Source organism: Python bivittatus, unplaced genomic scaffold, assembly GCF_059951505.1.
Source record: "Python bivittatus isolate LINGU-HERP-01145 unplaced genomic scaffold, Pbiv_v1 ctg000850_np1212, whole genome shotgun sequence".
Taxonomy (NCBI): domain Eukaryota; kingdom Metazoa; phylum Chordata; class Lepidosauria; order Squamata; family Pythonidae; genus Python; species Python bivittatus.
The window spans coordinates 21,577,857-21,595,184 of record NW_028277112.1 but is presented as its reverse complement, the minus strand read 5'-3'; the positions used below and the strand labels follow the sequence as shown (position 1 = coordinate 21,595,184).

Sequence of the window (17,328 nt, the reverse complement as noted above, 5' to 3'; positions counted from 1 at the left end):
TTTGAAATTCAGTGTACAGTGGTACCTCTAGTTACGAACACCCCTCCTTACGAATTTTTCAAGATACGACCAGCTCCGGCCCCAAAAATTTACCTCTACTTGCAAACTCCGCCTCTACTTACGAACCGGATCCGTGGCCATTTTCCCTGCTGCCACGCGGTCGCAGCTTCCTGTGGGCGAGATCGCGGTAGCAAGGAGACGTTTGGTGAGGCTTGTGGCGTTTGGAAGGTTTTTGTGGCGTTTGGAAGGTTTTTGAGGTTTAAAAATAAAATGCATATGTTTCAGAACTGTTTAGCCGTATTTACATTGAACCTTATGGGGGAAATTTACCTCGGGGTGCGACCAAATTCGGAGGGCAGATTAGCTGTATTTACATTGAACCTTATGGGGAAATTTGCCTCGTGGTGCGACCAAATTCAGAGGGCGGAACGGTTTAACCGTATTTACATTGAACCTTATGGGAAAATTTACCTCGACTTGAGACCAACTCGAGTTGCAACCAGAGTCACGGAACGGATTAAGTTCGTAACTAGAGGTACCACTGTATAACTATTTGAAATAGTGCCAGTTAGTTTTTAAAAACATACATTATTCATAAACAAGGGTTTGTGAGAAATAGGCTGCAATGTAGATGATGTGACTTATTCACAAATTGTTTTAGCAAAAATCAGTATTCTAGCTCTGAGTTATTGTGGCAGAATGGTCTGGGAATTGTAATGACTGTAATGAAGTCAAATATATCCTCTTCTTTTGGTATGCAACAAAATAGATTGACTAAGTTCCTGTGTTTTGGAGATAATGGATAATGTTCGTTGTTGTTGGTATCAGCTCTGTCCATTTGAGTGGGGGTAGGAGGAAGAGGTTGCTTGACTTGATGGTGTTGCACTCTTCCTTGAAGAGGTGCCTTTTATCAGTTACATTTAATTTACTAGCTTTGCCTGTTCTTGGATAGGGCCTACCTAGTATCTATGATCCATGCTCTGGTAATCTCCTGAATAGATTGTTACAACACACATTACATGTGGATCCCTTTGGAAGAAACTCATCAACTACAGCAGATCCAGAATGCTGTGGCCAGGCTTTTGTTGGGTGAATTCCTGCCTCAGCTTCACTGGTTACCCATTGTTTCCCATATCAAATTTAAAATGTATGGTTTAACATATAAATGTCTTTAAGGCTTGGGAACTGCCTACTCCTTTAGTATATCACTCTGCTCATCATTTGCTGAGAGGGCTGCCCAATAGGAGGCCCAGCTGGAATCAACCATGGTCATTGGTGTTCATTATCTTTGCACCAAGGAGCATATTAAAACATAGAGTGTGATAAAAGTTGAGCCTCTTGTTGAATTGTAATCTAGCTGCCCAAGCAAAGAATCAACTGATGAGTTAAGACTGGCTGAGAATGTGTCTATAGGTTCCCAGAGAGAAGACTGGTCTAAGGTTTTTCAGAGGGCATTATAAAAATCAATTGGATAAAGATAACCTTAGGCAACATGATGGCAGAAGACAAATTTGCAAATTACATCATTAATAAAAATACTAATATTATTATATATTTGATTGGTCAACTTTTTAAAATATAATTCTTAACAAACATTTTTATAACGAGTGTACAGAAACCTATAACCTTGATTTCTAGTGAGGAAAAATATTAAAAGGCAATTGTTATGATAGGTCAGGCCAACTTCCTACTTGTATGGTAAATAAAAATACAGTGTTACCAAGCCAGTACAGGAAATAATAAAGATAATTAAGCTTTATATCCTTAAATGGCAGCACATAGTTATTTAAAGAAAAAATAGAGATAAGTATGCAAAATAGTATGATTGTAAAGATGACTATACCTAGAAATGAAGAAACTATCCATATAGGGCTAACACCAGAGCATCTGGTTTCATGCTCATGTGTATAATCACAGCTATTATAGATGTTTAGGCTGTTAATTCCAGTAAAATATTTGTGGAAAAATTATGGTTTCAGGATTATTGAATAAACATAACACACATCCTTCTCTATTTTTTGTCTGTTACTTTTCTTGTTTACAGCTCCGTGATTTTATATGGTAGCAATGTAGCTTAATTTCTTCATGTGCCTTGTTTTGTTCATATACTTTTAAAAAATCAGTATTCCATTTACCTCTTTTGTAGCAATGTCTTGCCTTCTGAGATACAATAAATTCTTCTTGGATTAGGGAGGGACAATACAGATACACAAAAGGCCAGGTTTACTGAAAGTTGGCCATCAAACTTTTTCATGACATGATAAACCATAAGGACAATTTACTTGCCAGTCTTACTCCCCCTAGATGGCTAGGAAATGGCCATCTGCAACTTGTTTTGGGCTTACTGTGGTGTTTGTATGGTACTTCCAGGAGGAACTTATCAGACATCTCCTGAATAAACAAACCTAAATAAATTAAACAGATGGTGTCTGGTTAGTTTTTCCTACAAGTAACCTAGAAATGACACAGCTACCCCTAAACAAGCTGTTTCCTAGACATGATACCTTGAGAAAATGGGAATGTGATTTTGTCATGTAGCAGGATAGGAAAAAGATTGATTTTAAGTGATGTGATTTTGAAATGATAGTCACCTGCTGAATAGCTGAACCTGTTATAGCTCAATTTATTTTCACTATATCTTTTTAAAAGAGCATCATGCTAAAATACTTAAATAATATTGTAATAGTGAAATGATACTTTTATATTACAATTCCCTTTTTAATGTTACGATTCATAACTTTTGAAAATGATGCAGAAAACCTTTTCCAGTCATTGTCATATGTGACCAGAAAGTTTTTTTTTTTTTTTAAATAAATATTGTAAGGCTCTATTCAATATCAGATGATAAGCTTCAGCTCATATTATGGGATATTCTTTTGGTGCCATTTACTCTGCATTTTTCTGCCAGATTAAGGTCAACATTAAGAATATCTCATGTTGGCTGAGGCTCCACACACTTAGGAAATTGGAAGCTAACACTGATGCCTTAATAGATATATCATGTGATTAATAATATTATGCATTGTCACAAAATGTCCTTGCTTACAATTTATTCTCCACGCATGTCTAACCCTTAATATAGATGAGGAAATTAAAATATCTTGGCTCATTAAGGATTCCCTATGTATACTGTAATAATCAGTATTGCCTTATGAACTTTTTGAGCTGTGCTATATTGCTAAAGAAATTTGCCTGTGATCAGACCCACATCTCTGTGTAGATTAACTCAGGGAGAAGGGAACAGAATGGCTGAACATTAGTAGGGATAGTTAGGAAGGCAGTAAGGGTGAGGGTAGTAGTCTGTTAATAACCTGAAATGTGATACTCATGTGTAATATTTTCTATTGGATTATGATTGATGTTGCTGATAATTAAAAATAGCAAAGTTAAATTTGAAAATAATTCAGTTCTTTTATAGGTTTTTAAGAGGTAACAGTGGTAAGATTTTTTTAAAAAAAATGTGGAGTGAATATTAAGTATGGTATGGCTTTGATGAAAGTTGGAAAGATATCTCTAGGATATCTTAGAAATGTTAGTGTGGCCTAAAGCTTGAGTCCCAGTTGCATCCATACTAGTTTTTTGCCTGTGTTATAAAAATAATTTACTTCTTCTAGCTATTTTTTACATCATAGTCTACTTGTTAACAATTAAAAGAAAAAGATAACTGAGCACTGCATCACCGAATCTTTAATATATTATAAAGTTTGCCTCAAAAGGTCTCATTCCGTTAATAAAAATATAGACATTGTTCATACAATCCATTAATGATTTCTTTGCAAACAAAGGAGTACTGACAATATTCACCATTTGAAATAATTATATTCCGATTGAAAAATTGGGGTAATTGGATAAATATCATCACTGCTTGCTATTTTATCTTGACTCTATTTAAAATGTTGTGTGATTGTATAATTCATCAGATATATAACAGATGTTAGTTCAAGATATGATTTTTATAAGCAATAGAGCTTTTAAGAGTGATGCCTTGTTTCTCATTTAGCTTAACTAAAATTAACATTCCTCTGCCCATTAATTTTGTTATCAGATTAATTTATCCTTAAGTCTTTAGAAGTATCTGAAATAATGTCTTGAAACAAGCAAACTGTGTTTGATTAACTCTTCTTAATTTTAGGAATGCTTAACTAGTGAATATGGAAGTGTCTGGCTTCAGGCCAGATCTTTACTGGCTTGTGGCATGCACTATACCAGTGCTTCCCAAACCTGAGTAAATTACCCAGAATTGGGTAAAAGTGGTTTTTCTTTGGGTAATGACACACGAACCCTTACCCAATCACAACAGGGATATTTAAATTGATTTAATATTGCCACATGTACTATATTCAAAAATCTCCCATAGTATTCCTATTAAGGTGAAAATCGATGAAATTACCAATAGTAATTTGTTGAAATGATGTAAGATCATTCAGTGATATTATTTTTATAATACAGATGGTCCTCGAGTTACAACCATTCAGTGACCGTTCGAAGTTATGACGGTGCTGAAGAAAGGGATTTATGATCAGTCTTCAAAGTTCTGGCCATTGCAGTGCCCCTGCAGTCACATAAACAAAGTTCAGGTGCTTGGCAACCAGCTCGCACTTATGACTGTTTACAGCGTCCCGTGATCACATGTTCACCATTTGAAACTTTCCCTGACAGCTTCCTACAAGCAAAGTCAATGAGGAAGCCAGCAGGGGTGGTCACAAGTTGCTTGGATAAGTCTTCCCCACCCACCCCAGCCTTACTTCACTCGCATGCATGACACCCTCCTTACCCCCTTTGCTCGCTCACACGCACCCACCAGGTTTTTGGTAATGAAGGAAAAAGTTTGGGAAGCACTGCACTATGCTGTCATTCAGAATTTTGTGGAAGCCTACCTTAATAGCAAACAACTGAATGCTTTTATGCTGTATATTTATTTTGCAACATAAATTTGCTATGGGAAAGATTTCCCTATTGTGTCTTATTTTTCTCCTAATGAAAAAATAAGATTTGTTCTCTTTTTTTTTTCTTTACACCCAAAAAGGATTTAGCTTTCTCCATGTTCCTTAGCATATAAATCTCTTAACTTTGCAAAATTGATTTGTTGGACAAGGGAACAAAGTCACCCATTCAGACTACCAAAAAGTCAGAAAAAATTGGAGGATTGTTAGCCAGTGTTCATCCAAGAGAACTCAAAGTCATAACAGTGAGAAGATCTAACACAAATGTTAGCATAAGTTGAATTATAACAAATCTTTTATTCACAGAGGATCTCATACCAGAGGATATCAAGGTGTTTTAGCAGCACTGATTAAAGCAGAATGAAAGTTGGAAAAAAGCCAATTTCTAGATTGTATGTGAAACCATGAGAGAATTACTGTGCACACACCCTGTCAGCACCCTAAATTAATTCCTTAGTGGAGTAGTGTATGGGGAGTGAAGGTTTGTGTAATCTGTATAATTCCTTGCATTTTGTTTAATGAGAAAAATAATCTTATCTGATCTATTATTAGAAAGATAAGTAATAACTGTAAGTTAAAATAAGGTTGTGATCTGATCAAAAGTCAACACTGGCTAAATAAGAAATTGGAAAGGTGGGTTTTTGTAGAGAGCTTTGATCATAAGACTATCTCAGCATATTTCAAGATAGTTTTGTTATTTATGCATACCTAATAGTATGGTGGGGACGCAGTGGTGCAGCGGCTTAATGACGCTGAAAGTTGCCGGCCAGAAATGGTCGACGCTTCAGCGGTTCGAGTCCAGCCTTCGCGTTAACAGGGTGAGCTCCTTTCCTCCCCAGTTCCTGTCAACCCAACAGGTCGAAAACTCACGTGAGTAGATAAATGGGGACTCTCACTCTGGTGGGAGGAAAAATGCTGACGGCGCCTTGCAAAAGGAGTCAGGAGCAGTTGCCGGTAAGCGCGAAACTGCGCTCGCCCGAAAAGGGCGCAAAGCAACGGAAACCCCGCCTCCTGCGCTCGCCAGCTGGGCTCTGGCAAACCACTTCCGAAACAATTGCCTTGAAAACTGCAAGGACTCATCCAAGCAGTCACTGCAGGGTCAGTAATGACTGAGCGCAGACCAAAAAAAAAATAGTATGGTTCTCAAAAAATAAATTTAAATAACAAAGTGGTTAACAATGCCCAGATTGTCATGTATATGATATTTCACAAAATGTTAGTAGTCATGCAGGCTTTAATGAACTCTCGTTAGGACAATGGATGAAATCACTGAAGATGTCAAGTAATGATATCTTCTGAAAATATGAACCATAATTCAAGATGGTATTTGTGGCCTGAAAGTGTTAGCCTTCCTTCTGTAATTCTTGTCCTCTGGAAGGAGGACTGCTAAAGTCTTATTGCCCTTTGATAATTATTCTAATTGTCAATCGCACTTTCAATTAAAAAAAAATGCATAAGTTAAACAGCAAGATTATTGAAGTATCAAAATAATATGCAAAGGTTAAACAGCAAGTTTATTGAAGCATTAAAATAAAATGCAAATTTAAAATCTCTGAGAAAAAATGTCAAACTTTTCAGAAAGACTGATTTCAAAATGTGTATTAAGAATACTGTATCCTCAGGTAGGTAATACTTTGAAAGGAAACAAGCAGTTATAATTTCTGTAACGTGTTGAACTTGGGATGTTTACATCTGCCATATACTCACTAAATAGCCTTACACAAGTAGCTTTCAGTCTGGAGTCATACTGTGATTGATGTAATACAACTTTTCATATCCTAGAGACTTCCAGACTTCACAATTATCAGCCAGCATGACAAATACATGTAGAGGACCCCAAGAAATCAAAGGCTGTGGTAACTCAAATATAGGACATGGTACATAGTGCGACATACTTTTTTTAAAGAAAGTGCTTACTGAATTCACATAAGTATATTTAATTTTGTATTATTTCTAATATATGCAAGAAGAAAAAAGATGCACAATTTAAAGGGGCCTGTTGGAAGCATATAGCTTGCCTGCAGTGAAGTCTTATGTAAGTTCACTCAGAAATACTAAAGTTAACAGAGGCAGGTTATTAGCCTGTGTGTGTTATGTTGTAAAGAAAGGGAGCATGTTGAACTGAAATATGTTAAATTGGACAGATTTTTTTCATCCAAACTAAATTAATTTTGAAAATGACATTCCTTAAATGACTTTCATAAAATGAAAACTAGAGCAGAAAAAGACTGATGAGTGTTCTATAAATAAAGGAAATTGCATGTGTGAGAGATGCTATCCAGATTGGCTGCTCTGTGTTCAACCTTAAGGAGTTTGTTTTCACAAGGAAAAAGCTAACATTGCCCCATAGTTTGAATTTGACCCAATTTGGCTAAATAGAGTAGAACTGAAGTTCATTGCAGCTTGTGTGTTCAGTTTTGATATGGTGATAAGCTCATTCACCAGGAAAGAAGTAATTCAGGTTTTAAAATGGATGACTAATTGCAGAGAGTTGACTAAGCAAGCAAGCAAATTATCCTTCTAACCAAAAAAGACTTGTCTTCAACATCATGGTAATTGTTTTTTTGCTTAAAGCTAATTATTGTTGCAGTGACTGTCCCCAGTAATTAACATATTCATCGAGCTTTAACCCATATTTCATTATCATGTATTTTAATTTGTGCTATTTAGAGTTTAGTTCTTCTCTGCTTTAATAAATATATAGCTTTGATCTCAACTTTAAACAAACAGCTGGTACGTTTTGAATATTTTCTTGGTTCTCCTAATAAACTAATGCTTCTCATTTGAACTTAGTTGTGATAAATAGTTTGAATAGTTGTACAATTACATGATGAGCAAGTGTGAGGGTTCTTTGCTTTCCAAGGACTGGACACACCACAGCATAACAAATCTGTACAAAATGCTTTATTGCAGCACACACCTTCCCCAACAACAGACTATTGCTCTCCACCCATCTAGGACTTGTAAGGTGATGTTGCCATGTAAACATGTCTTTAATACTCAGTCCTTTAATACTTAGTTCAAGCAAAAGTCCATAAGTCTGAAAAGTGGCATACAATCTTTGCCTCCTTCCAAAAGTTCTTACACTAGTTGGGATGAGGTGCTGTATCAGTATGGTTGTTCCTCTTCTAGTTGCTACCAAGCTCCCGGAAAAGCTCCAGGCAGGACTCTGACCAGGATATGCTGCTCACCATAACTCATCCTGGCAGTTGAATTATAGTCCTCTTGCCTGCTTGTAATAGCTGCCAGTCTTCAGACAATGCCTCCACTTCCCCGTCTGTGTGCTACTTGCCTATCACCTTTCTTCCTATACATACCTCCCCACTCTGTCTTAGCATTTGCTTTTCTAAGCTAAAAGTCACCCTCTGGGGGAGATGGGCAGCATTAATTAATCAATTAATTGGGAAGGAAAGAAAGAAAAGAAAAGCAAGCAAGCAAGCCTGGGTGGGTGGGGTAAGGCTGCCTCTGGATGTTGACAGGTCCTTGAAAACAGCAGGGTGTGGCTCTATTATTACAGGCAGCTGGAACTCCAGCTTGGATGCTTATGAAAGTTGTGAGTTAATGAATGAATGTATGAGGGAAATGGGGTGAGTAGTATTTCTGCCTGGCTACAGCTACTTTTTCCAACTTCATTCCCTCACAGCAAGTAATAATTTTATGCTTTCCTTTGATCATAAATAGCTACTATTTGATCACAAATAGTTACTGTCCTCTTAAAGCAAAGTACTCAATCAGTTGACTTTAGGCATCTTTGAAGGGATTTTGTGGGCATCCAGAGTCTTCCATTACTGCCTTCAATAGTATTCAATAGTTGAATAGTTGAACTTAAATATTTTATTAGGAGGGGGGAAAGCCCTTAAACTGTATATTTAAATAAAAATTATTTTTGTGTATTGTCGAAGGCTTTCACAGCCGGCATACGATGGCTGGTGTGGGTCTTCCGGGCTGTGTGGCTGTGTTCTGGAGGTTTTGTTTCCTAACGTTTCGCCAGCACCTGTGACCGGCATCTTCAGAGTGCAGGAGTACAGACAGGAGCAGTTCTCTCTGTGCTCAGGGTGATGCGACCCTTTTGTGGGTATTTATAGGGATCTGAGGGGGGGGCTGGGGGTGTGGGGGGGTTGGGCTCCTGTCTGTGCTCCTGCACTCTGAAGATGCCGGTCACAGGTGCTGGCGAAACGTTAGGAAACAAAACCTCCAGAACACGGCCACACAGCCCGGAAGACCCACACCAGCCAAAAATTATTTTTATTGGAATGTGTTATTATTGGAATATTTGTAAATAGTTTAATGTATGTCAACACAATAGTATAAATTTCCTTTTAAGATATAAAAATTATGATTCCTACAATTCTTAAAGTATTAATTTTAGCATGCCTGAAGAGAGATGCTACCGAATATAAGTGATTCCTAGCGATAGCCTTCTATGAAAGAAAAATGTGACTCATACTGGATTTTTTAAACTTGGTATCCATCAACAGCTCAGTGTGATGTGTTTACTGTTCATTTATAAACTGCTGATTAATATTGTGAAATAATGCATTTCTTAAAAGTAAAACACGCATACACTAGCAAAGGAATAATACAGGAAAAATGTCAGAGGTCCCTGAGAGTGGTTTAGATAGACCTAGGTTGAAATTCCATTCAGCCATGAAGTGGAATTGCACAAGCTATATATTTTCTGCTGACTTCTATGCTATTCTGAAAACCTGGAAGTTATAGATATAATAGGTAAATGAATAAAATAACAATTTGAAACCAGAGTTTAAATATCTGAATCACCAATAGACAGCACTCAGTGTACTATAGCTTTATTTTTATGCCTTCTGGGATTAATTTTGTGAGTTTCACATGCCCTACATTGACCATTGTATTAATGTCTTAGATGTTACAAATGTCTTAGATCTTACTGAATGTCCAATATAGAATATCTGTGAAAAGTATCTTTGCTTACTTAAAATTATTAAACCACATTTGTGCAGTTTCTGTTCAGTGATTCCAGGGAAAAATAATCTCTTATGTTTCATTCCTCAGGGAAGAAGATGAATATTCTGAACTGCGATCAGAACTTAGTCAAAGTCAGCATGAGGTCAATGATGATTCACACAGCATGGACCAAGATCAGACCTCTGCTTCCCTTCCAGAAAACCAGTCAACTATGGTCACAGCTGACATTGGTATTTTAAATATATCTATAGCTTTTAAAAGATGGATTAAAATCTTTCGAATAAAGCATATAGTGTCATATCTCAATAGATTTAAATGGCTAGCAAACTCCCCTAATCTATAAATATATAAAATAAACAGTTACATTTAATAATAACCCAGTTTCTTTTTTTAGTCTCTTGGAGGGGAAAATGACATTAACAAAGGTTGAAAGGAAAGTAAAAATATCAAGCATTATTTTTTTAAAAATACATTTTTTAAAATTAGGCATAAAACATCAGTACCTAGAAATAGGTATGGAATATTAATTTCAGCAACACTTGCAGCAAGAAGGCTTAGACTTGGGAATTCAGTTGTAGAAAAAAATCAGAAATGACATATTTCATAGGAGGTAATCTTTTTTTAAATGATTGAAAAGCACTGAGGTAAATCATTCTCGTATGTCCATTTATTTTTTTAAACATTGTGAAATGTATTAATTTAAATATAGCATTTTTCTTCAATATTGCATTAAATTATTAGGTTTTGAAGACTTTAGTTTTCTATTATGCAATTAACTGTGTAATTCATTGATTGCCAGTACTGTAGGATCAAATAACAGAGGAAATGAAAAGCAGTGTTCTTCTCAGACTTGTTGCTTTCCGAAAGCTGTGTAATTTTTGTACAGATGGCAGGTTTCAAATAACATTTGGCCGAGCTGGGAAGTGTTAGGGACGTTTGTTTGTGTCAGAATGACTCTGGTAATCATGGTCTTTGTCAAGCTCCAGCAGGTTTTGTGGTTCCATTGCCTGGGCCTATAGCCAATGTGCTGTGTAGAAATAATTTGCTCTAACTCATGTGGCACAAAGAGTCAGTATATCAATCCACATTTTATAGATTCTGGATTCTGAGACTTAATTCAGAGGGGTAACACATTTCCAATTCTGACATTTACATCAGTCATTTTGATATCTTCTAAACATACCAGTAATTTGTTGGTAAAGATGTGTTGTGTAGAGTATGTCTCACATTTTCCTCAATGTACAAGTGGAAGTCTGTATTTCTTATGGCACATAAGTTGATGAAATTCCTGTTGCGCTGGCTATCATATTTCTTATCACAAAATACCTGAAAAGTAAATGGTTAATTGCATCTGTAAAATGTAGAAAATTGCTGTGGCTAAAAAAAAACAGCGTAACAAGGAACATCGAAAGGCTACAATTGAGGATAATTATATTCAAATTTACTCACCATTTATGAACTGTAAACAATGATTTTCCACATAGATTTATCTCTTCTGTACAAAAGTCATTCTGGATGGAAATACTGAATATAGATATTTAAAATATTGGAAATGTTCCCTAAGTATGCACATAAGTATGTACGTATGCATGTATGTATGTATACTGAAAGTTTTTTTCTTTGTTTTTTTTTATTCCTACTGTATTTTTGTAATTGTTTCAGACTTTGTGTTGATGTTTCATTTCTTCAATAAAAGCAAAAAACAGAGTACAAGGGGAACATTAGGCATATTTTTTATGATGTACCATCATTAAGCATGCAAGCTTACCATGGAAAAATCTATTGGTGCGATTACTGTAAGATCCTGCAACAAAAGCAAAATTGATGTGTGGGTATCATTTGTTAATGTTAGGCATAATTAATATTGGTTGAGGTCTATAGAGCTATATCTGGCCCAATGAATTTGGAGATGCATGTTGAATGATAAAGTTGCCCAGGGCAAGGTTGTGGATGTTTTGCTTTTAGATATATATATCATTATTTTAAATTACCTATTTGGGATCCCTGTTTGGGAAAATTCATTTAAGTTGAACTCTGAATAGAAACAAATACTGTATTGGGCAGCTGTATGATCCTAGGAAAAGATGTAGCTGCTTGAAGAAGTTGCCAGAATGTGAAACTTTTTTTTCTTTTGAATCCAGTATGCCTTAATGTTCAAGTCGTATCAGGCGGGATAGCAAAAGCAGAATGACAGGTTTTTTCCATCATTTTATATTTGTTTTCTGCAAAGAGAGGTAGTAACTATCACAATATAGTTTTGCAAGTTTTTTAATGTATATTTCTTTTCATTTTGTATGTCTTTTTTTTTTTGCTCTTCTATTTTTCTTGTAACTACACTTTTTTTTTATTTTGTTGATATATTCATAATGCAAATGCAGCATGAGCTGAAAAAGTAAAATTGCACGTTTCACTAATGTAACAGACCAACTGATAATACCAAACTACATTCACATACTGTGATACGCTAGACAATTTTGATATGACTCTCTATTGCTACAGGCAGTAAAACATCAAAAAACCTAATTGGGTGTACAGTATATGGTAAATCCTACATTACGATGTAATCTGCTTTTTCTTCAAGATGTAGGCCAGTTTAGCCTTTAGTTCTATTTTCCTGGAGGAAAATTGCCTGAAGGCCACAGCGTAAAATGTAAGTGTTTGAGGAAGGCATTGTTGTGTAAAGTATGACAAAATTGTATACAGATTATTATGGTGCTCTAGAAGCATAGGCAGAATAACTTTGGGCAGTTTAGCCTTTAGTTCTATTTTCCTGGAGGAAAATTGTCTGAAGGCCACAGCGTAAAATATAAGTGTTTGAGGAAGGGTAATCTTGGTAATCTTGAAGCTACAAATATTCTATATGATTGGAGAATAATTTTTATCAATTCAGCAATATTCTTGGTGCATTTTTGTCTGAAACATGCTAATTATAAAGCAAATTATGTAGCTAATGCAGAAGCATGATTTTAATTGTAGTTAATAGGGGCAAATAGCTTTCTCATGGGTGTATGAAAGCTTTTATTTTATTGTAGTTTACCTTTTGCAAATGAACAGAGTTCAAAAGTGTATCCCATGTTTTTTTGGGGGGGGTCAATCCACATTGACATTGATTTTCTTCATGGGCTTTTAACCATTTTTAAGGCTTATCTCCAGGGATACTCAGAGGTTATGCAGGATCTATACTTTGCCCTTTTCTATTGTGTGCTCATCCTTTTTGTGAAAAAGCTATATACTGTATGTATTTAAAATGAGTGAATGTTGATTATTCTCTTTGTGTTTCCTTAGGACAACTTAATAAACTAATTATTCTGATAGTCGAGTATTGGCAAATATCAGAGACATATTTTCTTCATGAGTATCAAACAGGAAATTGATGCACAAACTGTCATTCACATATGAGGCATAGATTTCTTTCCTCACAACACTGTTGGAATGAATTCCTACAGTAATCACCCCTTACTGAAGCTGTTTTATATTGTATTGTGCTTACTATTTCAGTCTGTCCAGTTGCTTGAAATGTCTGCTCTCAAAGTATTGTAGCATTTATGTGGAAATATTTCATATAAGTGGGTTGATTTGTGCAATACGCCAAGTACAAACTTCATATCCTGCCATATGAAGCACTATCATGTGAAAGATTTTTATAAATTAGCCGTTAGAAAAAGGAATAGAACTCTTAAGTATTTATCCCAGTATGAAATTGAAAACCCTTGATATGGAAAGTACTTCAGCTTCATCATTCTTGTTTAGTATGTCAGTGGAGTCTCACAACAAAATATCACAGAGGAGGTGGACAGATAGTTAAGATGTTTTTTCATTCTTTTGTGCTCCCTTTCCATTATACTGTAATTTCTTTTCTCCATGGAGCTCAGTGCAGTGACAGCATCCCCTATCTTTCTGTTTAAGCTTGGAAGTAGATCAAATACAGTGACCATAGTTCACTAGGTACTATCATCAATGCTAGTGAGTGTGGGGTTTGCTCCTTTTATACAGCAGCTTGCCCTGCCAGTGTTGGTGGGATGTGGTTTTCTCCTTGGTAGTTCTTTGATTAAGGTATTGTTTTCTGCTTGATTATTTGTCTGGTGTTAATCCCTGCTTATCTGGGTGTAGGCTGCAGGAGAGGATGTGTTCTGGTTTTTTTGTTTCCTTCTTAGCTTTTTTACTGTCTCTTGAATGATGTATAAATGTGGTTAATGTGTCTATTGATGGCTGATTTGTCTGAATGCCAAACATCCTGGAATTCCCTTGTGTTTTTGGAATTGGCTTGGTCTAGGATGCTCACAGTTTCCCAGTTGAAACTATCATTGAATCTGTCCGTGTGTTATGAGATTAAGGAGTTTTCATTCTGACTGCTAGTTGGTATTCATGGATGCACTCTGTTAGTCTTCTGCCTGTCTGTCCTACATAGTGGCTGTTATAGTCCTTACACTGTGTATACTGCAACATATAGCAGGGCAAGCTACTATATAAAAACAGGGAGCACTCACTAGTAATGATGGTGTTATCTAGTTGGGTAATGAAATGGCTACAAGCAAACAACCAAGCTCAGAGAGCACCAAGGACTACATACTGTGTATCTGTTAGTAGAATTGTTTCATATCAGAATGTATTATGTATATCTGTGTTAACAAAACTTGTTTTGAAAACATTTTTTTAGTGTTTAAATGTTCATTGGAGAAAATAATGAATACAGCAATATGTACAATTGAGATTTGAGGAGTCTGAACTACAGTGATGAAAAACAATTAAGTTACAAGTTTTGAATATTTTACAATATGAACATCTTTTTTATAAATTTAGTCAGGTATGAAAAGTTTTAGAAGAAACAAATACTATTTACCAGTACCTAGCAAATAGTTTCCTACACACCTAGAAGTCAAGAAGCTTCTCCTGCTTAATTCATATATTTGAGAGCAAAAAGGTGGGTTTCAGTCCCCAGATTAGACAGTAACCATATACGTTGTAATTCTTTCCCAGACTCAAGTTAGTTTTCAACAGAATTCTATCAACCTTGATAAAACAAATTAATTTCTAAAAGTGGTTTTCTTTACTAAGTAATAAATACTGCCAGAGAATCAATGATATCCCAGTTGAATAGACTACGATTTTTACGTATCTTGGGATTTATTTTGAATCTACTGCTGCTTAGAAGTAACAAATGGCTTGAAAATCTGTTGCCGTATGTCCAAAAGTCTTTCAATGCTATAATTAATTTTGCTAGTTCTAATACTAGTTCGAAATATTGGCTAAGACTTAATTTTCTGGGATGGGTCATTTGTTCAGTCAGTCCTTGCTGACAAGTTTACCTCCTCCTGAGAAAAATATATAGCCTTCGAATTTCTTATTGCAGCCCCTCAGCCCAGTCCCAGTGGTAGAAGTCAAACAGAAAGGCCTTGATTTGGATCTGTAAAAGGACAGAGGTTCTGCAAAGGTTCAAATCATTATTTGGGGGGGGGGGGGGTTCTATAATAGACCACAGCAATCTCTGCTCTGCATAAGGGGGCATTTACATTGCAAGATTAAATGTTTCACCTTTCAGCATGACAGAGGGAAAATTCAATGATATCCCATGCTCAAAGCACCTCTGTCCACATTCAGATAATGCCATCAAGATCTTTTCACATGTCTTGCTATGCTACTCCTTATACCATACTTGGCACTCTGAATTAATATTCCTCCTTGTTACTAAATGTTTGAGTTGACCTGAAATGGAAATTGTGCAGTTTTTATTGGTGAATCAGTCTATTGAAATGTTAAAGAAAGTTTCTAACTTCTACTGAATTGCAATTGTTATTAGAAAATACCTTTAGTATCTTCTTGAATGACACAAAGGTTTGGGCGATCTCATAAATTTTGCCTTGTGTAGAAAGTTGCCAACATTTAATATTTGTCACTAACTTCTATCCCTCTTGTGTCGTAATTCTTAATGATGTTTTATTGGTTCATACTGTATTATTGCTTTCATTTTGTTCTGTGACCATAAATAAAATAAAATAAATAACTGAAAGTATTTGGATTCCGTAAACATTACCCAGTAAATTCAATAGGAACAATATATTGTTTGCTTCTTGCTTTATGTAATTGACACCTATAAAGGATAAGTATAATATTAAATGCCATTGAGTTTATTCCTTACCACTGCTATTGTGTGGGAGGATTATAGCAGTTTCTCTTCTGACCATCCAATGTAAGAAATATAATCAGAGATGCAGTGCAAGCAGAAACAGAGATCTGCTCATTAAAAAAAAAAAATGGTAATCAGGACGTTCTGCTCTGATGTTACCAACACTTAGAATTACAAGGTCTTGTAAAGCGTAAGTGAGCCAGACCAAACATTGCTTAGAAGAACATAAGTACATACACTGAAGATCCCTGGTTTGTCTTATTAGTTGGCCCCAGTAACACTATGTACATGTTTCACATTTTTGGCAAAATGGCCTTTCCGTTGAACTAAATCATTTGCCCATGAAAAACTCTTTGTGGTTCTCTCATGATGTTGAAAGTCAAGCTCTCAACGTTTAGGCTCTGATTGTCTGGTCTCAAAAAAGCCGAAGTCAGATCTGATTAATACTCGGATGGAAGTCTGAAATCTCAGGGCCGAGGGTAAAAAAAAAAATCCCAGAAGATAATGGCAACCTCCATTTGTATTGTTCTGAAGAAAATTACATAGATGACTCATGCACAGGAGACAAGCAAAAGGAGCTTTCAGGTTGACTTAAAGAAGGCTGTATTTGAGTCTGTCTTTACCTTAGTTGTTAGGTGATAATTAGTAAATTGCAAGATTAGGATGTTAGTATTCTCAAGGAGAAACAACTGGAATCTGTTAGTCGGTACCCTTCTTCTTCCCTATCCTATGAGAAAGATGAAGATGTAGTACTCTCTCTTCTGGCAGTGCTCATCTGACACATTCTGTTTATTTCACAGATACCTGTAGTGACTTGAACTCTGAATTGCAGAGAGTGCTGACAGGGCTGGAGAATGTTGTCTGTGGGAGAAAGAAGAGCAGCTGTAGCTTGTCTGTGGCAGATGTGGACCGGCATATTGAACAGCTCACCACTGCCAGTGAACACTGTGACTTAGCCATTAAGGTGTGGTAATATCAACATTAAATACAACTTTTTATAGAACGTAGAGTAATTGGTCCCTATGTACCATCTTTTATTTGATAAAGCATTTCATAACATAGTTCAACAGATACAGAATAATGGATGTCTAATAAAAGAAATAATTAAGCCATACATACATTTTAAAGGATATAAAAAAGATAAAACTGGATGTTTGCCACAACCTTCTCTACATGTTCCTCTTAGCATTGCCTAAGTTTTTATCATGTCATGCTGTATTCCAAACATTCTATCAGCCAGAGCCCACCACTTCCATATTTGCTAGTTGAGACCCTCCTTTTCCTCCAGAAGCTCAAGACAACATACATAGCACTCCC

General features: G+C 35.9%; 1 protein-coding gene across 2 annotated transcripts in view; it reads left to right on the top strand.

Moving 5' to 3' along the window:
* Window positions 1–17,328, top strand: part of MCC (MCC regulator of Wnt signaling pathway) — a 210,490-nt gene that overhangs the window by 139,010 nt on the left and 54,152 nt on the right. For both annotated transcript variants that reach the window (XM_088130041.1, XM_088130042.1), the window contains 2 exons: window positions 9,975–10,117; window positions 16,812–16,975. In XM_088130041.1, the coding sequence (XP_087986167.1) occupies window positions 9,975–10,117; window positions 16,812–16,975 (307 nt within the window). The remainder of the gene's footprint in view (window positions 1–9,974; window positions 10,118–16,811; window positions 16,976–17,328) is intronic.